This window comes from Didymosphaeria variabile, assembly GCF_027946475.1.
Source record: "Didymosphaeria variabile strain IMI 356815 chromosome Unknown scaffold_3, whole genome shotgun sequence".
Lineage (NCBI taxonomy): Eukaryota > Fungi > Ascomycota > Dothideomycetes > Pleosporales > Didymosphaeriaceae > Didymosphaeria > Didymosphaeria variabile.
The window spans coordinates 3,616,438-3,636,449 of NW_026611622.1; the positions used below are offsets into that span (position 1 = coordinate 3,616,438).

General features: G+C 51.2%; 7 protein-coding genes across 7 annotated transcripts; 2 read left to right on the forward strand and 5 right to left on the reverse strand.

Annotated features, from left to right (window-relative positions):
* Positions 1-762: 762 nt before the first annotated feature.
* On the reverse strand, positions 763-2,191 carry N0V89_004522 (uncharacterized protein; the record flags this gene model as incomplete). Its single annotated transcript, XM_056213306.1, has 3 exons — positions 763-1,125; positions 1,265-1,761; positions 1,816-2,191. The coding sequence occupies 3 exons, from the start codon at positions 2,189-2,191 to the stop codon at positions 763-765; spliced, it is 1,236 nt and encodes a 411-aa protein (XP_056073614.1).
* Positions 2,192-4,201: 2,010 nt separating this feature from the next.
* On the reverse strand, positions 4,202-5,431 carry N0V89_004523 (uncharacterized protein; the record flags this gene model as incomplete). The annotated part of the gene is made up of 1 exon (XM_056213307.1): positions 4,202-5,431. The coding sequence occupies one exon, from the start codon at positions 5,429-5,431 to the stop codon at positions 4,202-4,204; it is 1,230 nt and encodes a 409-aa protein (XP_056073615.1).
* A 196-nt stretch (positions 5,432-5,627) lies between these two features.
* Positions 5,628-7,085, reverse strand: N0V89_004524 (uncharacterized protein; the record flags this gene model as incomplete). Its single annotated transcript, XM_056213308.1, has 2 exons — positions 5,628-6,769; positions 6,839-7,085. 2 exons carry the CDS (start codon positions 7,083-7,085, stop codon positions 5,628-5,630), a joined length of 1,389 nt encoding a protein of 462 aa, XP_056073616.1.
* A 2,369-nt stretch (positions 7,086-9,454) lies between these two features.
* On the reverse strand, positions 9,455-9,812 carry TIM13 (protein translocase subunit; the record flags this gene model as incomplete). The annotated part of the gene is made up of 2 exons (XM_056213309.1): positions 9,455-9,643; positions 9,702-9,812. 2 exons carry the CDS (start codon positions 9,810-9,812, stop codon positions 9,455-9,457), a joined length of 300 nt encoding a protein of 99 aa, XP_056073617.1.
* A 378-nt stretch (positions 9,813-10,190) lies between these two features.
* Positions 10,191-11,384, forward strand: N0V89_004526 (uncharacterized protein; the record flags this gene model as incomplete). The annotated part of the gene is made up of 5 exons (XM_056213310.1): positions 10,191-10,292; positions 10,341-10,364; positions 10,420-10,572; positions 10,628-10,888; positions 10,971-11,384. 5 exons carry the CDS (start codon positions 10,191-10,193, stop codon positions 11,382-11,384), a joined length of 954 nt encoding a protein of 317 aa, XP_056073618.1.
* A 1,628-nt stretch (positions 11,385-13,012) lies between these two features.
* On the reverse strand, positions 13,013-14,367 carry MNS1_1 (mannosyl-oligosaccharide alpha-1,2-mannosidase; the record flags this gene model as incomplete). The annotated part of the gene is made up of 2 exons (XM_056213311.1): positions 13,013-13,737; positions 13,803-14,367. The coding sequence occupies 2 exons, from the start codon at positions 14,365-14,367 to the stop codon at positions 13,013-13,015; spliced, it is 1,290 nt and encodes a 429-aa protein (XP_056073619.1).
* A 4,131-nt stretch (positions 14,368-18,498) lies between these two features.
* N0V89_004528 (uncharacterized protein) lies at positions 18,499-19,966 on the forward strand (the record flags this gene model as incomplete). Its single annotated transcript, XM_056213312.1, has 7 exons — positions 18,499-18,710; positions 18,734-18,783; positions 18,835-18,947; positions 18,998-19,084; positions 19,137-19,318; positions 19,403-19,647; positions 19,707-19,966. The coding sequence occupies 7 exons, from the start codon at positions 18,499-18,501 to the stop codon at positions 19,964-19,966; spliced, it is 1,149 nt and encodes a 382-aa protein (XP_056073620.1).
* Between the last annotated feature and the right edge of the window lie 46 nt (positions 19,967-20,012).

The following is a 20,012-nucleotide window of genomic DNA, read 5'->3' on the forward strand; positions in this document are numbered from 1 at the left end:
ATGATTGATCTTGGCAGTCGGAAAGTACTCCCAACAAGCAAGACCGCGGGATTTCAGCTTTCTTTGTTTAGTCTAGGCACAGATAACACTTGAAAGAAGATCCGGTAGATCCGTGATGGATGTATTCTACGCATTTTTGCGATAATCCTCAAACGTAGGCTTTTATCATGAGGGTTGACTTCGCAAGAGCTATGCTTGTTGATAAGAGCGACAGTGTAAGATAGTCGTACGATTGTTCACTTCGTCGAACTTGCCGTCTAAACTTGTCTACATACGGTAATGCTCGCTCTCGGTACTGGCTATGCATCCGAAAGCTGGGCTCTGTCAGGCCGAACAAATCATGGTGGGCAAGACTTCCACAGTCCATCCTGACAGTACTTGAAGTGACTCGAAACTGCCACTTAGGCCGGCGCTTCCACAGCTCAGATGAAGAACAGCACTCACATAGCAGCGTGAAGTATTCATTCGGTATATACTACCTACAGTGCATAGGATCTGTGTGACGCTGCACCAAAAGGTCTCGAAGGATTGAGCAGGCCACAGTGTGAGCTACCGCGTTCGCTAATATGCCAGCATGGCCTGAGCTTTCACTCAGACTCAGAAATATTCAATCGCCGGAAGCAAGACCATTCCGAAGGTATAACCGTGTATTGCACCGTTCCTTCATCAGTCGCCAATGTGGTTCATGCTTACAAAAGATCTACCTGTGTCAGCCTTAGCCAAGAGAGGGCATTCTAGAATTGACTTACCAAAGCCAGAGACCTAGAGCAAGACACAGATGACCTTCTTGCCGAGGAGCTTGTGGCGCTTGTTGTTGTTTAGAACCAACTGCGCCTCCTCTGCCTGGTGCTGGCTCGTCACCGCCACTATCGCTATGCCCTGGTTCAGGACGATCTCTTTGACTGGGTAGCCCTCGAAGAACTTGCGCACGTGCTCCTCAGTGGCAGAACGAGGAATTCCGGTCACACGGATCTTGCTGGCAGCCTCCGGAGTAGACTGGCCGTTGCTGTGCTCTGAAGCCTTTGAATCGCACTGAATGCTAGCATTCGTAGCAGTCTTTGGGACAGCAATGTTTTTCTCGAAGGCGATAGTAGCCTTAGAAATCCACCACTCATCAACAAGGGGCTGGTCGCCGTCGTAAGTATTGTTGGTGCTGGTCGAAGCAGAGCTGTTGTTACCGCCAGTGACCGACAAGTGAGAGATACCGTAGGTGAGGTCGGTCGCACCTGCATCATTGCGAGCGGGCCCGGAAAGCCGGCGTAACCTGGTACTTGCTGTCTGGCACGGCAGGAGCGGCGTTGCCCTCTGATTTCTTCTTGTTCGATTTGATGCGCCAGAACCATCCGTTATGATACTTTCCGTTCGGCTTATCAAGTGAGTCAGAGAATTGGGCAGCTGCTTCTTGGTACATGAAGACAAAAGCGAAGGGCTGGCCTGGCGGCATCTGGATGTCTTGACACTCGTGGGGTGCAAACACCGCGCGAATGTCCTCCTTGGAAGCACCTGGCTTCACTTTTTGAATAAAGAGCTTGGTCTGCTTGCCCGGCATCTTAGTCTGGATGATGTCATCCATCTCGCTATCGGCAACAAACTCGGCGTAGACGACGTCGTTCTTCCAGAAGCTGCCGTTGTACATGGAGACCATCTCAGCAGCGGCGTCCTTGGAGGAGAGTCGCACAAGTGCTTTACCGTCACAGGCCTCGATCTTCACGACATGAGGGTTGGTGTCGGTGTTCGCATGATCGATGGGATAGAAGTCGTCTTAAAAGTCCTGGGAGTGTTCGAAGCACTGCTTAGACATCTCCATGATTGCACGCCCTGGATGTTTGCGCGGTAGCCCCCGAAACTGGACGGTCTTCGTATGAGGCATGTTCTCCTCGGTGCGCAAGAAGTCGGTCAGACGAAGGCTAACAGTATTGGCAGTAGGAGCCTCCGCCATAGGAACGACCCCGACGCAGATCACTTTGTAAGCGTGAAGGTATTCTTCCAGAACGCCCTGATAATCGAATTGGGCCACGATAGACTGAGCACAATCCGGGGTGTCGACGTAGCAGTAGTAACCGCCGGGAGCCATCTCAATCTCCTTGACGGCGGAGTTGCGATCTAGGATCTTTGTGAAGATCCAGGCTGGCGCGGCGGAATAAGGCATGTTAGTCATCTTGACCAGCGTGCACTGAGTAAGGTCCAGCATCGTGATTGGAAAGCTGCTCAGGAGACTATGGGTTAGTATACAGATCGTAGAGCTAGAGGCAATATGTGTCACTAAACCTAAAATGCCTTTCGCGTCTGTAAGATTGGTTTTGAGGGCAGGCTGAACATTTCGGAATGGCTGTCCGGCGTGTCGACGAGCTGTGCGCGGTGCTGGGTGACCAGGGTGGGGAATGAGCAGAGTATATATAGATATAGATTATGGGACTACTTTAATTCCACGGTCCAGGCTTCTGGAGCTAGCGAAGCCGGAAGGCTCGTGTCCGGGGCAGCCGTGAAAGGGCGCGACACGTGCGCTTTTCAATCCCACTCAAATTTGGTTAGAGCATAGGTCGTAGGGACTCAACATTAATCCATATCGATGTCAATATGGTTGAGAAGAGGGATATGCGCATCGCTTATGTACATGCTGTAGACACACTCAATAACGCTTGCGCAAAGTTTCCACATTCAACATCTCTTTGCCGAGCAGAAACACGGTTCATTGTCAAGATCAAGCCATCAAATGCAATCAAGGTCACAAGTAGCTTTCAATCGATCAGTTAGCAAAAGCATTTTCGCTAGCACGCAACTCAAATCTGCCGTAATTCCTCCCGATCGATGCCATCCCGTTCGATTGCAATCGAGTAGCTAAGTTTCAAAGCATCTGCGTCTATGCTGTGGAATTGCTGTTAACGCGAGTTTTCATGACGTGGCAACCTAGATAACCCAGGCAAGAAACTTTGGTAACCGTGGTTATAGACTAGGTCGCGTTTCAAGTCTGGTATTACCAAGTATGGGCTCAACAGAACCGAACCTTGCGACAACGCTTGACAATGAAAGCCTTGGGCTGTAGCTGCTGGAAGGTTTTCTGATAGATTGATCAATGTGCGTGGAACAAAACCGAGTTCTGCATATGTTCATAGGAATTCATGGTGTTATCTATTTGACAGTCTATCTTGATAGTACTTGAAGCGATATGAACATCCACTCACGCTAGCCTTTCTACGCCGCGAGCCAAGAATTACTGTCGATGCAGCATGAGCATTCATCAGCTATATGCTACCCATATATCTGAGGGAAGACATCCCAGGCATTTCCAACATGATACTGATTTATTCTCACGCATTCAACGTCGTGTTCTATTGTGTATGAAACACGAAGGCAAACACCTTTCTTAATCATACATAGCCGTTCCAGCCACAAATGTCGGCACTATTGGCGGAGCGACGCTATAGCACTTCGAGACTCAATTTAGCCCATTTTGACCACGACCACCTTGTTCTTCTGGATCTTCTTCTGGTTGAGGATCAGAGCAGCATAGTCTGCGTCTCCTGAGCTCGTGAATTTTATCGTAGCTTGTTTTTGGTCCACGTGGTTTCCCTGTGGGTAGACATCATGCATCTCGCAGAAGTCCTGGACTAGGGTCGCTAACGGCAACATAGTGTCTATGGATGCTCGGAAGTACGATACAAACAAGCCCCACGAGGCGACCCGCTTCCTTGATAAGACATTTGTCCTCTTCGGGATCCAGAAACCGGAAGCTGCTCTTCGCTGGCTCGCCTTTCATTCTCAACTGGGGCCACAACATGCTATCATCTTCGGCTCTTAGAAGATTGCATAGGCCAAGCAAAACGTAGCAGCAATCAGAAAGGGTTAACTTTATGACGAGTAGTGTTGGCATTGAGTAGCGTATGGGAGCCTTTGCGCTTGTCGTAGTCCCAGTAGCCACGAAGCTACCTATGGTATTGTTGGCTGTAGCTTTCTAATCTGGCCCAACGTTCCTCAGGGCTGCTACGGTTGACGATTGCTCACAAGTCTTCACAACCCTTTTTCTTCCGCGCGTACGAACATTACTGCTGCGAACACAACAAAGATATCTATCTGTATGTAATCCTCTCCAAGAAGAAGCAAGAAAGAATAAGAATAGCCGCAGGACAATAACAAACTCTAATACGCGTGAAAGGACAGATGCACAACTCCTGAGAACTACCCCCTTCATCAGCGACCCCAACTACGCACCAGCCCCTTTTCCATCCAGCTTCTTCTTACTGGTCTCCTTCTTACTGGTCTCCTTCTTACTGGTCTCCTTCTTACTGGTCGCCTTCTTACCTTTAGCTTTCCCACTTTCCGCCTTCCCACACTCCAAACACTTAAACCCATACCGTCCCCCCGCCGCATCAAACGCAACACTAAACCCCTCCAAGAAATTCCTCCCCATAACCACATGCGGCCCGGGACCCACCCTTGTCGGAAAAACCCACTTCGGCACGCCCTTCTTCTTATCCCCGACCTTGAAGTCGAACCCCGCAACACCCTCCTGTTCTCTACCCGTCGGGAAGCCGAAATCGAGATGCGTGCCAGGCTTCACAACTGTGAGCTTCTTGTTCTTGTCAAGCGGTTTGTGGATGGTGTCTGCGACGGTGGTATTGGGCACGGAGCCTGCAGGTGAGGCTTGGACGTACATGTACCCGGTGGTGGTATCGATGAGCGCAGACCCGTTATACGAGCCTTGCTCGTCGATCTTGAACTGCGTGCGGACTTTTGCCCAGTCGCGGAAGTCGCCGGTGGTGCCCTTGTCCAGCTTCACCCAGTTGTACTTCGCGGTGTTGTTACTTGTCAGGCCTAGGTATATCCCTTTTGTCGAGAGGGTGTACCCGTTTCGGAAGTCCTTGTCGTTGGTTTTGTTACCGTTGATTTCTTGGATGTTGAGGAAAGGGTTGTGGCTGGGGATGGCGTAGGGGAGGCCACTGTTTGGGAGGTTGTGGCCGAAGCCGATGCCCAAAGTCAACACTTTGCTGACATCGTTTACTTTGGCTTTGGCATCTTCACACCTTCCGGTGTTCTTAGCAACGTTGTATTTCGGACACGATGTGCTTTTGTCTACGATGTGGACGAGGACTTCGGAGCGGGCGGAGTTGTTTTTCCCGCTGAAGGTGATGTTGAGGCGCACGAAGCGGCCGGTGTAGAGCGTTTTGCCTAGATATTGAGAGATGGGTGTGCCGGTGGTGTTGGAGATGGTGGGTAGCTGCGGGGCGCCAATGAGGAGGCCGGTGCTGCTGGTGTCTACGGGGAAGACAAAGGATTTGCCCTCGATGGTACCATTGATCGTGGGTGTCTTATTTGGGGAGAACTTAGATGCATATGGTAGGTAGACTTTGGTCGAGTATGTGGAAAGATCGTCGGCAAAGGTACGGGCGACAACCACAGAGCAGAGAAAAGCCTGTAGTATTAGTTGAAACATGATTTATGACACAGAGGAAGAAAGCGTGAAGCCCCAATCCCATAAATAGACAGAAGCCACAGGGTGAAAACAAACATGTCATAGTTCTGCTGATCAGTCGAGGAATGCCAGTGTAACATTGAATCGTAATCCTCCCATACCCAATCCCATCCCTTGCTCAAACTCCGTGCGCCGTTGAGAAAGAACCGTGACACAATCAAGCCGCAGCACTGATCTCTTGTACTCCGACTTCGCCCATCCTGACAGTTCGTGGCTTCTCAGTTTCCTTCTCTTCCTCGACATCTGTCAACCCAATGTACTTCAAGTTGCCGGCCCAACCCAGATCATCGCCGAAGTAGCCCTGCATAACCTCCACGCCATACTTCATTCCAGATTCTGAGCCCCATGTGAGGCACTGCTTGCCGATTGCAATACCGATGACGGGTTCCCACTTATTGAGCTTGAGAGGCTTGTACTGGTCTTCTGCAGGTGCGTTGATGTTTTCTGAGTTGAGGATGGCGGCGTAGATGTTGACAGCAGCGGTCTGACCCATGACCATAGCAGAGCCTGCGCGCTTAATGCCGGACCATTGGACCACGTCGCCGACGCCGAAGTGGGAGGCAGCGTTGGGGATAACGTCCTGGAAGGAAAGATCCAGGTTGACCTTGATCTCCTTGTCCTTGTTGAGGCACGCATCTGGGAGGGGATCTGTGGTCGGTTCGCCTTTCCGTGTGGAGTCGATAACGAAGTCTGCGGTGAGAACATTTCCATTGGCAAGCTTGACCTCAAATTCTCCGCTTGGCAGCTCAGTGATGGCTGCGCGGTTGCCAGTGATGACCTTGACGCCTTCTTCGACGAGGATGTCCTTGACTTTGTCCTTCACATCCGAAGGCAGCGGCTCAGACGAGAGAACTTGGTCGCGAGAGTGGATAAGCGTAACGTCGATGCCGGGGTAGTAGGTCTTGATCTCGCCAGCGAACTCAATGCCCACAGCTCCAGCACCGATGACAACCACTTTTCGACCTTCCTGCGGTCTCTTTGGGTCACCGCCGACGATCTTCGAGATGAAGGCCTTGCCATCCTTCAAGTACTCCTCGTATGAGCCTGACTTGGGTACGGCAGGCCAATGCCTCTTGAGTCCTGTTGCCATGATGAGGTAGTCGTACGCTTGGTGTTGGGTCTTCCCACTGCGATCCTGCCACTCAGCAACCTTAGCTTCGGGATCTACCCGCTTGAGCGAGCCGTGCTTGAAGTTCAGGTTGCGTTGTGAGCGAAGCTCGTTGGTGTGTGAGAAGCGCTTCCACATGTTGACCGTATGCTTTGGTGCCGTGTGGGCGAGAGGAGCACCGACAGAGTGGACTAGAACATGCAGTTAGTTCTGGGTATATATGTATCATAGACAGTAGTCCAACAAAGGCATCAACGTACAATAACCATCCCGCTCATCAAGGACTGTAACTTCCACACCCTTCTTACTCCTCTGTTCTTTGAAGTTTGGAGCTTCAGGATAGTAATTATCCCTCGCCTTCCCTTTGTCGCAATCGAGCAGGTTAACCACTGCCGAGAGGCCACCGTAAGCACATCCTACAACCAGCACCCTATGTGGCGCCGATAGCGAGAGGTTCGCTAGAGGCGAAATAGGGTTCAGCACATCTGAGATAGCCTGCAGCCTCATCTTGGCAAAATGTGTAAGCTGAAAGGAGGAATGTAGTGAGGTAACGCGAGATGATCTGATAAGATTTAAACGCTGCGAGCAAAGGCCGAGGGACGGCGCCTTTTAAGTCTTCCCCACCGGCATCGGAGGGACACATCGCTTTGTCGCGTCATTCCCACAGGCAGGTTCGATCAATCGGACCACAACGCAGGGACTCGGAATAGACGGTTAATGGTTAGGCATCGAGGGCTGGCCTCAGCGGTGATTGGCCCGGTGGCCTGTGACTTGGCAAATTGAGTTATCAGATCTGCTGAAGATTTTATCAGATCCGCTGCTAGTGCACTTGGCGCCCCGCTTCGGTGTTACGGAGGCCTGGAGAGACACGAGCCGAACATTTCCATGAGTCGAGGGACATGGCGGAGGCGGAGAAAGGCGATGAACGATCAGCAGCGCGTCTATGTGCGTGCAGAGGTTGCTGGGTGTAGACATTCGCTTGCTTGGAAGATGGTGGGCAATGTGTGGGGAGGGCAATATCGAAGGCCGCGCCTACCTACCATAGCCGAGCTGAACCGCGTCACCGTTCTCCTTGCCGATCCCACCATCTCCCATAATATTTGTGACACAGAAATCAGTTCAAAGAACGTCATTTCTTGCCGATGCTCGATATCTTGAAGGCGGAGAAGCGTCCGCACATTCCGCTCCTGCATACATTACCGGTAGTGCTGACTGTCTGATTCATGAAGACCAGCCAAGCAACTGGGCATGCTCGAATGGAGGTAGTGGTATACCCACTTTCGAGCATAGAACTCTTGCTAACAAAGCTTGATTCCTCCACATGCAATTGCTTTGTCAAATCACGCAGGTCTGGGGCATGTGTTGCCGTCGGTCTTGACTGGAGCCGACCACTGGTGTGTCTAAGGAGATGGCTCGGAGATTACACGGATTTCCCCTCCAGGATGTACCTGGAAATCTTGCGGTTCACGGCGGAAGCAAGAGGAATGGATATTTGAAAAGTCATTTTAAAGACGTATACATTGATCAGAGGAGTTTACTATGTGCTTCATTCTTTTCAATCCGCGAATCGGTTTTCCTAGAATAAGAAAAGATAAGAGTAGAACACTGTCTTGCTGGTTCTATTCCAGTCAAACTGTACTTCCCTACTTCAAACCATCATTCCTAGCCATACCTAGACATCCTAGCCTTCATACTTATCTCCGTGTCCACCCAGTACATATTCCTTCTCTCCTCATCAACTTGTCTCCTCATCCACTTCCCCTATCCACTGCTCTCCTCCCTTTGAATCCACACCCACCCGACCACCTCCTCATCAATCCAATCACCATTTTTATAATTCTTCGCCTTGATGTATCCACCATAACCCCTATACCAGTCCCCGACAGGGGTTGGAGACTCATGCCGCCGATGATAGGGATAGTTAGCCAGCATGTACCTGATTATAGCAACCTGTGCATCTTCTGGATTGTCATACACATAGTGCGTGGCGCGAACTGGGGCTGCTGAATCGGCGAGTTGCTTCATGAGGAAGTAGTGGAAGAAGGCTTTGGGTAGTGAACCTGTGGTTTCGCTGAGGAGCTTTTTGACACGATCCATGGTGGGGTGTGGTATTTTAGATCGGAGAAGGGACTGGACGTGAAGGCGGTGCTTTATAAGATCGATCATTGATCGATGGTAGTCAGCTGCCATCGTGAAGGCAAACGCAGATAGCATAAATTCAAATGCAATTGAAAGAAGTCAGAATGGCTGCCGATGGCAAACAACAAACGCATAGAATCCCTTAGAAATTGCGTCGATGCCTGTAGACCTGTTACTGAGGACCGGGGTGTGTTGACTTGCTGTTATATCTGTCAGTAGTGAGCATGATACTTATAACCTGGTGACATGCAGTCCTGTGTCGGGTTGTCTTGGAAAGTTTTCGTCAGGCAATCGATCCAGAGTGTCTTGTTAGCGAATACAAGACATGTGTGTCTTACCTCTTCGGACTGTAGAGAAGCCTGCTTCAACATATGGTAGCGAAGGCGGCGCAACTGCGGAAGAGAAAACGAGGGTAAGCGTATGTAGGGCAGGCACTGCGCACTTGCAATCACCTTGTGAATTTCGGTAATTATACATGTTTGTGGGATCCCAAAGGTCGATCCATGGACCATGGTAGTATTGTACAATGTTTTACAACCCGTGATGCCACCTATCGGATGCAGTTATTCCACGCATGCCTTATACGTTGTACATGCCCCCATATGTTACAAACCCAAATACCAGGATATATATTCGGAAGCCAGGGTTTTGAGATGCAATTCTCTCGTTGCGCGGCCGTTCGATGTTCGTGACCGCTGAATCCTCCTCATTCTCGTTGGTCCGCCAATGCAATCCGTCTAAAAGCTATTCGAAAGCGCGGCACCGGTTTGCGACTCTTTCTGTATCCGTGCGACGTATGTCTTGGAGACAGTGTTCCAGGCGGACATGTACTTCTCCATGCAAGCGGTAAAGCAGCCCTCCTCGCCCTTGGACAGCGAGGCGGCGGGTTTAGGAACGCAGCGATCGAAGCAGTGCTCGTTGAGTTTCTGTTTTATGTAATCAGCAAATATAAATTGGTAGGTAAGGATTAAGGAATTGATGTACCTCGACCAGCATGCGAGCGTTCTGCATCGCAGCTTCCTGCTGGACCTGGCGCATAATCTGCGTCTTGGGGTCGCCGCCACCGAGAGAGCCCATTCCGCCGAGAGAGTCCATGTTGCAAACTGATGACAATTAAGAAGGAAGATTGTGTAGGTGGGCGATTGACGTTTCGACAGTGCTGGATGTTGTCGCAAAAAAAGTGTCGATGCACGACGTCAAAGGACCCCGGCGGGCGGCGCTTTCTCGGCAGAGCGCACGAGCTTCGCGGAAAGGCCACGCTCTCCGCAACGCTCACGACTCCGTCTTCTACATGTCGCCCGCCACCGACGCGACCCCTCCTCTCTTCGACTAGCCGCAGGGCAATCTTCTTAGCAATTGCAGAAGCTTAGCCTTCTTCCATTCTTTCCCCGGCGCATCTTTACACGGTTACGAATACGACGCGGGAGCTGTTAGACATTGTCTTGGAGTTGGTGCAAGGACAGACGAGACAAGATGTTTGGGAAGCAATGGAAGAGTTTGTGCCTGCTGGCAGGGAGCTTGACGGGCGCTTTGGGCTTGGGGTTGGCGGAGGATCCAGATGTTAAGGCCATCACTGTGAGTCTGTATGTCGAGATGCAACACGCAGCTGCTAATGGGTGATAGTTACGGACACATAGTCTCGAGACTGTAAGCACGACGCGCATGCGATGATCCCGAAGGTCCCAGTATTGATATGCTACAGCCATACCTCGACTCAGATATGCAGAGCCGCTGGTGGGACTTTGGCGGCGATTGTATTATTCGCACCGACAAGTACATCCGCCTAGCCTCAGACAAGCCCTCGCGCAACGGTTGGATATACTCGCGCGTGCCGTTGACCGCGACCAACTGGGAGGTACATACAATGTTTCCCTGCCCCACTCACCGCAAGCGTCAGCTCACGCGAGTAGATCATGGTTGAATTCAAGATCTCCGGCCAAGGCAACCTGTACGGCGATGGCTTTGCGATGTGGCTCACCAAGCAGCGCGCCAGCCCAGGCAACGTTTTCGGTGCCGCCGACAAGTTCGAGGGCCTCGGGGTCTTCTTCGACACGTACAAGAACAACAGGCCCGGCACCGTGTTCCCCTATATCATGGCTATGAACGGTGATGGGACGACACCATATGACAAGGACAATGACGGCAAGGCGAATGAGCTCGCCGGATGCTCGGTATGAAACTAGAACCTCAATGGTCCACCATAGGACCTGGGTCAAATGAGAGAGAAGATACGTATGCTAATATTACGTGCAGGCCCGAGGCATTCGCAACGCCGGAATCCCCACCAAAGCCCGCTTCACCTACTTCGCCGACAAGTCGCTCAAGCTCGACCTCCAGTACAAGCAAGAAGACGAATGGACCGAGTGCTTCGAGATCGAGAACTTCAAGGTGCCTCCCGTGGCCTACCTCGGTTTCTCCGCTGAAACCGGCGAGCTGTCCGACAACCACGACATTGTTAGCGTTCGCACACAGAACCTATACATGAAGGGCGGCGCGTCATCTTCATCGAGCACTAGTAAGAAGACTGGCAGCAGCGCGGTCAGGCAGAAGGAGAGCAGCGGGAGCTGGGGCTGGTTCTTGTTTAAGTTCGTACTCTTCGGATTGGCGCTTACAGGTGCATACGTTGGGTATACCGTTTACCGCGCCCGGCAGAGAGATCGATTTTAGAAGCGCCTAGAGTGAGATTGGGTTGCGATGGCACCGCCGGATCACCGGAGCGCGAAAGTCGACATTGCATACGCAAAAAACCGGGATAGGTCAGAGGCTGAGGGAGCTTTGGCATCGGGTATTGGTGGGTTGATCATGTACAGGGTTGGATGAGGTTGTCTGACCTGCTCGGCATTGATAGCGTTTTCTTACTCCTAGCGTCACTGTTCATATATCTGTCCTACGATTTCGAAGGCTTGAGATTTCAGGGTTTTGGAAGTATTTCTATGTGACCAGAGAAGAATGCAATGGATAACGGGTATGGGAAACTGGAGGCGTATTCGACTCGGCTTCCAGCAGAATACCGGCAGCAAACATTGGAGACAGCATTGGGATACCCTGGTGCCATAGTAGTCATCTTACACGTTCCTCCATTCTCCACATCGCAATTCTGAGCCTTTAATGAGCGCGCTCGTACATGACTAATCGCCTTAGCGCGTCTCGTGACGTCGCGCCTGCGCCTAACTTTCCATCGCGTCGCACTGCACCTTCTCACATCTACCACCCAAGCTGCGAGTAAGTCTACCGCCCTCCACCAACTCATTCAACACCACGCAGAACGTCACAAGGAACCTTTACTAAACCTTCTCGTAGATCCCAATGACCGAAATCCCTCCACCAGCCAGGAAGCCCACCGCGGCCTAATCACCCGCGCGGCCCCAATGGCTGGAGCCGCTCCCCAGCGGCTCACGAGAACAGATATCAGAGGGAGTGCCTTGTCTTGCAAGGCAAGCACGTCGTATCCGCGACTTCGCGCCCGTCCGCCGAACCTCGCATCGCAACCGCCCCCACCGCGCATTGAGGAAAAAGTAAAAGGGTTGAGGCAGGTACTGCTCGCAGTGCTGCTGATGACGACTCAAAAGTAGTTTTCAATCCGAGCGTCACCTGCGGGTGTGTGTCGGGGTGACTGGTTGTTGTTGTTGTTGTTGTTGTTGTTGTTGTTGTTGTTGTTGTTGTTGTTGTTGCGGGTGCATATGGTTTGGTGGATGGGGGAGGTGGAAAATCTTCGGCCTGAAACAGACAGTCGCTGTGCAGGGTCAAGGGTCCGGTGATGATGTCCCTGTTGGGGCATTAAAGCCAAAGTTGAGAGTAGCCTGGTGATGCTGAGGGGAAACCCGACGCGGAGCCGTGGTTGCAACTGAGAACAGCAGGAGAGCTAATCTGAGGACCAATACGGTAGGTAGAATACAAAATCTGCGTCTGAGTCTTGCTTTTGAGATCAAAGGTGGAATCGTGAAGTTTGCGAGTCTAGGCTCTTGATTCTCAAGGCTAGGCCTACTTTATCTCTATTTTAGCATCTTTGCTGTTCATAAGGCGCATTTATCATAACTACAAGGACAGCAAACCTACTCAGGCCTACGCCATGTAATGCATACTTCAAAATATGTCCATCGAAGGCAACGCTGATCAACACAATTGAATGACAGATCTTTCAGCGAGCGCGTTTCCAACCAGTTCCAAATTTTCCTTTACCCATTCTTGGAAAAATATGCGCTTCGGTATTGAAAACAACTTCAGTGAGTGGAAGAAGATCATCTGGGGAGAACAACAGGTATAGATACTTGAGCGTTTCGGCCTTGACAGCGACGTTAGCTAAGGCGTATTGTGACGTGGGTCTTACTTACAAGCCAGAAACTCTCCATATCATCTCTTCGAGGAGGTGGAATTTTGTTCACGTCATTAAGAGACGAGAATCCTTCTCCAAATTCCACAGTCGAGTACTCCAAAAATGCCTGGAAGATTTGCCATCCCCATTCTCGGTAGATGGGATCTTTGGTGATTCGCCACATTATAAACAGGCTCTCTACTGTCTCAGGACGTTGTAGGTTATGTGCATCAAGCGGTTTGATGTTGTAGTCCTTCTTCCAAGTAGCCTCAGAATCGGAACTACGAGCTGACGACGAAGGCCTGTCAGTTGCCGAGCGCAACATCGTCTCATCAGCAGAAAACCAAACGATTTCAGGCGCGATCCCAGTCTGCGTAACCTTGTACATGCCCCAACATGTTTTCGTCAGCTCTCTTGCCAGCTTCATTTGTTGGGCTTTGTCGGCATTCCAGCTAGGCAGACGCCGTGCTTCGGCTTCCGTAAGTCCATTTGTAGCACCGAGCGCGATAGAGCCAGGGAGAAAACAGACGAGGTGGTCCATCTTGGGAGACAACCCTCCATCGACTCCGTTCGGTAATTCGGCAACAATACTGAGCTTCGCGTGCTTAGTAGGAATGATCAAGTACTTCTGAATTCCCTTCATAGCTTGTTCCCACATTTCCAGGTATATTGGTTCTGACGTTTGCAGGTATTGCTTGATAAGATATTCTGCAACCATCAGCTTTCGCGAGATATGCACAGTGTGGACGGGGGATCACCATAGTATGAATCACCTCGACTTCCAAGACGGATCTCTTTACTCGTAAATCTGCCTGAGTGGGGCGATACGAAGATTGGGACGAGACCATCGGTCGCACCAATGCCGTCGATGACTTCCATGACCTTCTCGGCTTTGCGCCAATATATGTCATTTCCGGTGATATTCGACAAGTACTTCATCTCCAGTTGTAATGTTGTGGCCTCTGCGGTGGATGAGGCTCCGCCATCAGCGTGCGATACAAGGCCTTTGCGCGTGGCTAGATGGACGCTTGCGTAAGGGATACCAGAGGGTGAATCGTAAGCGCCAAGGAGACGATCCGCCAAATCAACAGCTTTGGTCAAATAAACTTGATCCCTTCTCGATGACATGTCGGGGAGGACTCGGGACAGGTAGTGTGCGGAGAGCAAACCGCCGAGCATACGAATAGTGGTTTCGAAGGTATTGACGTCTTGGTCTTGCTCATAGTCAAGCTTTCGTTGTAGCCAGATCCTGGCGTCAGACAACTGGGACGTAAGGTTCATGATCATCATCGTATCAAGACTATCGACGATGATCCAACCTAGACCTTTAGGACTCATCTGTGAGCCTCTCTTAGAGATTGGGTGAAAACGATCGTGGCCTGAAATTGGAGATTAGATTTGAGTACTGCCTCGAGATGGATGGTCCCGACTCACCCCATGCATATTTTGTGTATGCGTCCCAGCTGCTGACAAAAGCATCTTTGACTTGTTCTCTCCTTTGGTCCCATTCTTCGGCAGGGATGGATGACCACCGCCATTTCACTTCCAATTGTCCGATGTTCCCAGCAAGCAAGAAAACCAGGAAGGCACCGAATAGGATCGCCCCTATAAATGATAGATCTCTGCGAGTTGATCGAGGATTAGGGACTGAAGAGCCTGACAAGCTCTTCGGACGTCCAAAGTTTTTGGTACCGACCCGGCTCGTGCGATCTTTGCGACTGCGCGCAGAGTTGGCCATACTGCGGGATATAGAGCAAAATCTGTTTCTGTTGAGAAAGAGAGCGTGTCTTACGAAGAAGCCAAGTTTCATGGTCGTCCGAAACAACAGTCAGAGGCAGGAGTGCGGCACAGTCTGCGCTTGATGTGACACCCATGCGCATGGCTTGTAGTCACTCATTCACATTGCATGATTCGCTATTTCCAGGGAGTGTGCGTAACGTGCCTTGCTTTTGCAAAGGGGCGAAAAGGCAAAGCCTTACTCTAGCGGTCCCTTCTGCTGCACTGCTCCATTTCCTCCCCAGATGATGCGTCTTCCTATGAATCGTCCAAATTCTACTGTTATACAATAGGCCTCCTACGCCACTTCACTCGGAAAACCTGGAAAGGCTGGATTTACATCAAACTCCTTCGCGATGTCTCTTGCGGCAGAGACCAACGGCCGCGATGTAACATCCTGGATCCCTCTCACGAGCGTCTTCACACCATCACACGGCTGCGAGTCTATCTTTCGTCTTAATGGACCCAGCCTAGTAGCATTCGACCCGGGCTACGGGCTTGATATCGACACAGCAGTCAAGTGTGCACCTTCCGCCGTAACTACTTGGTGGGAACAAGCGCGCTTAGGTGTTGGAGGCGATGATCATACCGCTATAAGCATCCAGCCTTTGACATGTCCGTATCTGTGGACGACTGTCGCAACCTTCGTAGAAGACAGTACTACGACGCAGATCATGTGTTGTCCCTCGTAAGCCGTTAAACCCTCTGAACGCCTTTTACTGGCTGACGCTGATCCGCAGGGGCTACTCAAACCTGCATGCAACAAGCGGCTCCGTGAACGGCGACTGTATCTCTAGTGTATCCAAGGGTGTAGTTTTAACGTACGCCGCTACCGGTGCTGGGGCGTCCACAGACTGGTCAATGGTGAAAACGACGCTGTCCGCTTCTTCCAGCGTTGGTGCCATTGCTGTGGTAGGATTCCACATTGCGCGCGCAACCTCAACAGCTACGTCAATCTCTTCTGCGAGCCCAACAGCCAGATCGTCTCTTCCATCAGCCTCGAGCACCCCGAATGAACAACCGTCTCCGACAGCCACAACAGTCGTGGATAGTTCGACAGACAATGGAATGTCAACGGGAGTGAAGGCAGGAATCGGAGTGGGTGTGTCGCTTGGTGTACTCGGCATCGGCGCGTTGATCATCACAATCGTTTTGCTTCGGCGCCGACGCAGGAACAAGCCAGGCACCTCTGACGCAGTGGTACCAGGGGCAACCCTTGGAGTGGAAGACAAAAGTTTCAACACGTCCCATCGAGCTCCTCATGCCTATCATGATTCCCCTCATGAAATACAGAGCCGCCCTATGCCTTCCGAACTGCCTTCTGCTGAAGTGCACGCCCCAGTAGAGCTTGACTCACACGGCTGGTCCAGGTGATTCTTTAATGCATAACTCTGCTTTTTTCTCCATCGAATAGTGGATTAGGATAATCATCGTTATAACTCCAAAGTTTAGCCATTCAGGAACGACCATTCGTCCATATGTTGTCTCGCCTCTTCTTAGGACTTCCGTCTTTCCCACATTGAGACCAAGATTCCCAGATCTTCATCGTTGAATAATTGACGTTATTGGAGCACATTATGGGGCGACATAGTGTAGCTTGGTTCAGAAGAACAGTGGTCTCCGCTTCTTGGCCTGGACTAAGAACGGGCGGAACTTTTATTGTGGTTGGATAAGATGCGGGAGCGTTGCGAGGGCAATTGAAGCGACAACGGTGCGCTGCAATCCATCCTGTGGTGGTGTAGCAGTGCATTTAGAGCTCAGCAATTGCATTGAGCCGGGCGCCACGTCAACACATCCTGTACATTCCAGCTGTCTATGTCACGTTGTCTTCGTTTGATCATGGTTGAATAGCCTACTTTGTTCACTGACTAGTGATATAATGGCACTACGCGCTGCCAGAATATCATCCTCATGCTAATGTTCAACATTAGCTGCTAAACCGATAGGACGCTCTGCCTCAGCTACGATTGGGATGCGCTATCTAATTTCATATACAGACAGACACGTTGACCTGTAATGCAGTGCGAGGGCTTTATGAGCGAGGTCGGCCTCAATACGCTCCTGGCAAGCAGCCAGCGCAGTACTGGTAGCCCGAAAGACGAGTGTTGTCGGGCCTACTCTGAATTGCGTTTTTGATGGAGCAACACAGTATAATAGCCTTACAAACCAAGATCCCAGCTACGAAATGGAAGGTTTTTTGACGTTAACATCGGTGGGTCGCACAACTTCGAATTATGTGTAACCTCAGGATCGAGGATCGATTTTTTTACCTGCGTGGTAATATCGCCCCGCAAAGATCTCGTACCGACAGCCAGAAACGCGGGGATATATTGCTACAACCATGGTTCGGGTTCGGCATTCGGCCAGGAGGCAACCTCACCTTTATGATGCCCGACATCTGACCATGTAGAGCGACTCTCAATTTGCTGCTCTAGCAGTTATACGCTCGTAGGCTGCTGGCTGCTAGCTATGGTAGTTTGAAATAAGTCGTGTTCGATCCCCTGAAAGAACGAATGCATCGATCGTTGCGACTCTCGAATGAACCTGGCTTCAATTATTCATGCACCTGTCGCCACGCTCATCATAGCAATTGAAAATACTCATGCTGTCCGAAGATCCAGATTTTCTTTTCGTATCCAGTGTGGCTGCCTTGGCATCTCGCATCGGCTGACGAGAATAGACGAGCTTCTTCCGGCAGAATCCGCCGCCTCATTACGAAATTGCGGCCTAACCAATTGCAAACTCTCCTCCAATGTATTTACCACGAGATTCGAATTGTGGTGTCACAGTTTTTGCACGACACGCAAAGTTTCGTAGCTTTCCCTTTCATCGTGTTTCTCATGGACACACATAGACTGTTCAACTCAGCTACACATCCTAATATCCTTGTGAAAAGACCGAACCTACCTCCCTTTGCCTATCTCCACCAGAATCTGAGTTCGTAAATCTCAAGGACCGAGCATTTGACCATCATTCCGAGCCGTTTGTACAAGCACCCTGCATCGGCGGCATCCTTCCTACAGCATGGTTCGACGCCACCTCTCTAGCAAATCTCGTGCTTCGTCTCCGTAGCCATTCGCTGCCTTCGAGATATTAAGCTTCATCTTGGATCAAAGGAAATTTTTCTAAGTTAGTCAACCCCCAGTGCAACCGACTTGGCACCACATGCTGACCCCAACAGTGACCAATTGGCCTATACTCTGGTTGGCCAACGTCTACACTCTCCACGAAAAAGCAAAATGCAGTTTACAGTACCACAGACGATCACTTGGCCTAGGCGTATAGTATTCGCGATCGAGCTGACCTCCTCAAATAACCTCTGGCAAACTTGCGCCGGGACGATATTGCTCAGATCCTCGTGCCGTCTTCTTTCACTTTCTCCAACCATTTCCCCGCAGCTACTAGCTTTTCCTAGATTGTGTCGAATCTGCCGAACCTCGATGCCCTCTCTTGTTGGCGCGCACCTCGTAGACATGGATGCTTCCTTGTCCCCTACACCCAGCAATAACGCTCTCATCTATCCGCTCTCCAACGTTACACATGCTGCCGGCACTCAATCGGTTGGGCGCTCCGGTAGCCTTGTGTCTAGGCGAGAGCGATTACTCGTGGATTGCCTTGTATAAGGCCGAGTGCGCTTTCTCCAACACTGTTGTGTGCCCAGCGAAGTGGACCGAGTAATTCGTTTTCTCCAACATGGTCGGCGGCTCGACACTGCGGGGACTGTGTGCCCTTTTGGTTGCGCTGAGCTTACTAAGTGCGCTATGTGCGGCGGATGCGGTGAGCGATTTGCAGACTAAGGGAAGGGCTGCTGTGGATGCGGAGGTTGCGAAGTCGACGACTTGTACGAAGGATAAGTTGCAGGTGAGGAAGGAGTGGTATGCGTTTTCTGCTGGCAGCTTCTTCGGGTATTTCTGACTGGGTCATATAGGGGCGACATCACTGCTTCAGAGAAGAAGGCGTACATTGCCGCAGTTCTGTGTACGAATATCCCAGAAGCAAATGCATGATTAGATACTGAACATTGATCAGGTATCACCAAGGCACCGTCGAAATTGCCAGCCGCATCATACCCAGGAGCGAAGTCTCGGTACGATGACTTTGTCGCCATCCATATGAAGAATACCATGTCCATCCACGGCACCGTAGGTTCCACAAATCGGTTACTTTTGACCCAATCTCTAACTTGACCTAGGGTAATTTCCTCTCCTGGCACCGATACTTCACATTCGCATACGAGCAAGCCCTGCGGACAGAGTGTGGGTACAATGGCACTCAGCCTGTAAGACCAACCAGTAGTCCAACTTCGAAGTCGTATTGACATATGGATGTAGTACTGGGACTGGGGCAGATGGGCGTCCAGCCCGGAAACCTCGCCCATATTCGACGGCAGTGACACCAGCATAAGCGGCCAAGGCGAGAAAGTAGCGCATAACAGTAACGGCATGAAGCCCGCCGGAAACGGGGGTGGTTGTATCGCCAGCGGTCCGTTTAAGGATATGAAGGTCAACCTAGGGTATGTCCAAACAACCGCTCCCTTCCCCACATCAACTGGAACACAGTTCTTGCAGACCACGTGCGCTGATAATGGCATACACAGTCCCATGGCCGCCCTCGGCGATACATCCCCGCCCAAGAACCCCCGCAGCGACGGCTACGGCTATAATCCGCGTTGTATCAAGCGCGATATCTCGGGTTACCTGAGTCAGCGCGACGCGTCCACCGCGAAGATCGCAGCCTTGATCAGCGGCCAGAGCACCATCGCAAGCTTCCAGAATCAGATGCAGTCCGGCACCGGGGTACATCCCGCCGGTCACTTCACCATCTCCGGAGATCCTGGCAGCGGTAAGCCAGCCTAGTCTGACGATAATTTCCATGTCACTAATACTGATGCAATATTACAGACTTCTACGTCTCTCCGGGCGATCCGGCCTTCTGGCTGCACCACAGTATGATCGACCGCGTGTGGTACATTTGGCAGACCCAGGACTTCAGCAAGCGACAGCAGGTCATTGCTGGTGGAACGAGCATGATGGGTGGCGGGAAGGCAGCGACGCTCAGCGACGGCATTGATCTTGAGGTGCTGAACGTCGGTGGAAGTAAGTATGCGATCAAGGATCTGGTGAGCACGGTTGCGGGACCATTATGTTACGTTTATGAGTAAGGGTGAAGCGGCAAGAGGCAGATGGTATATAACTCTTCTTGGGCGG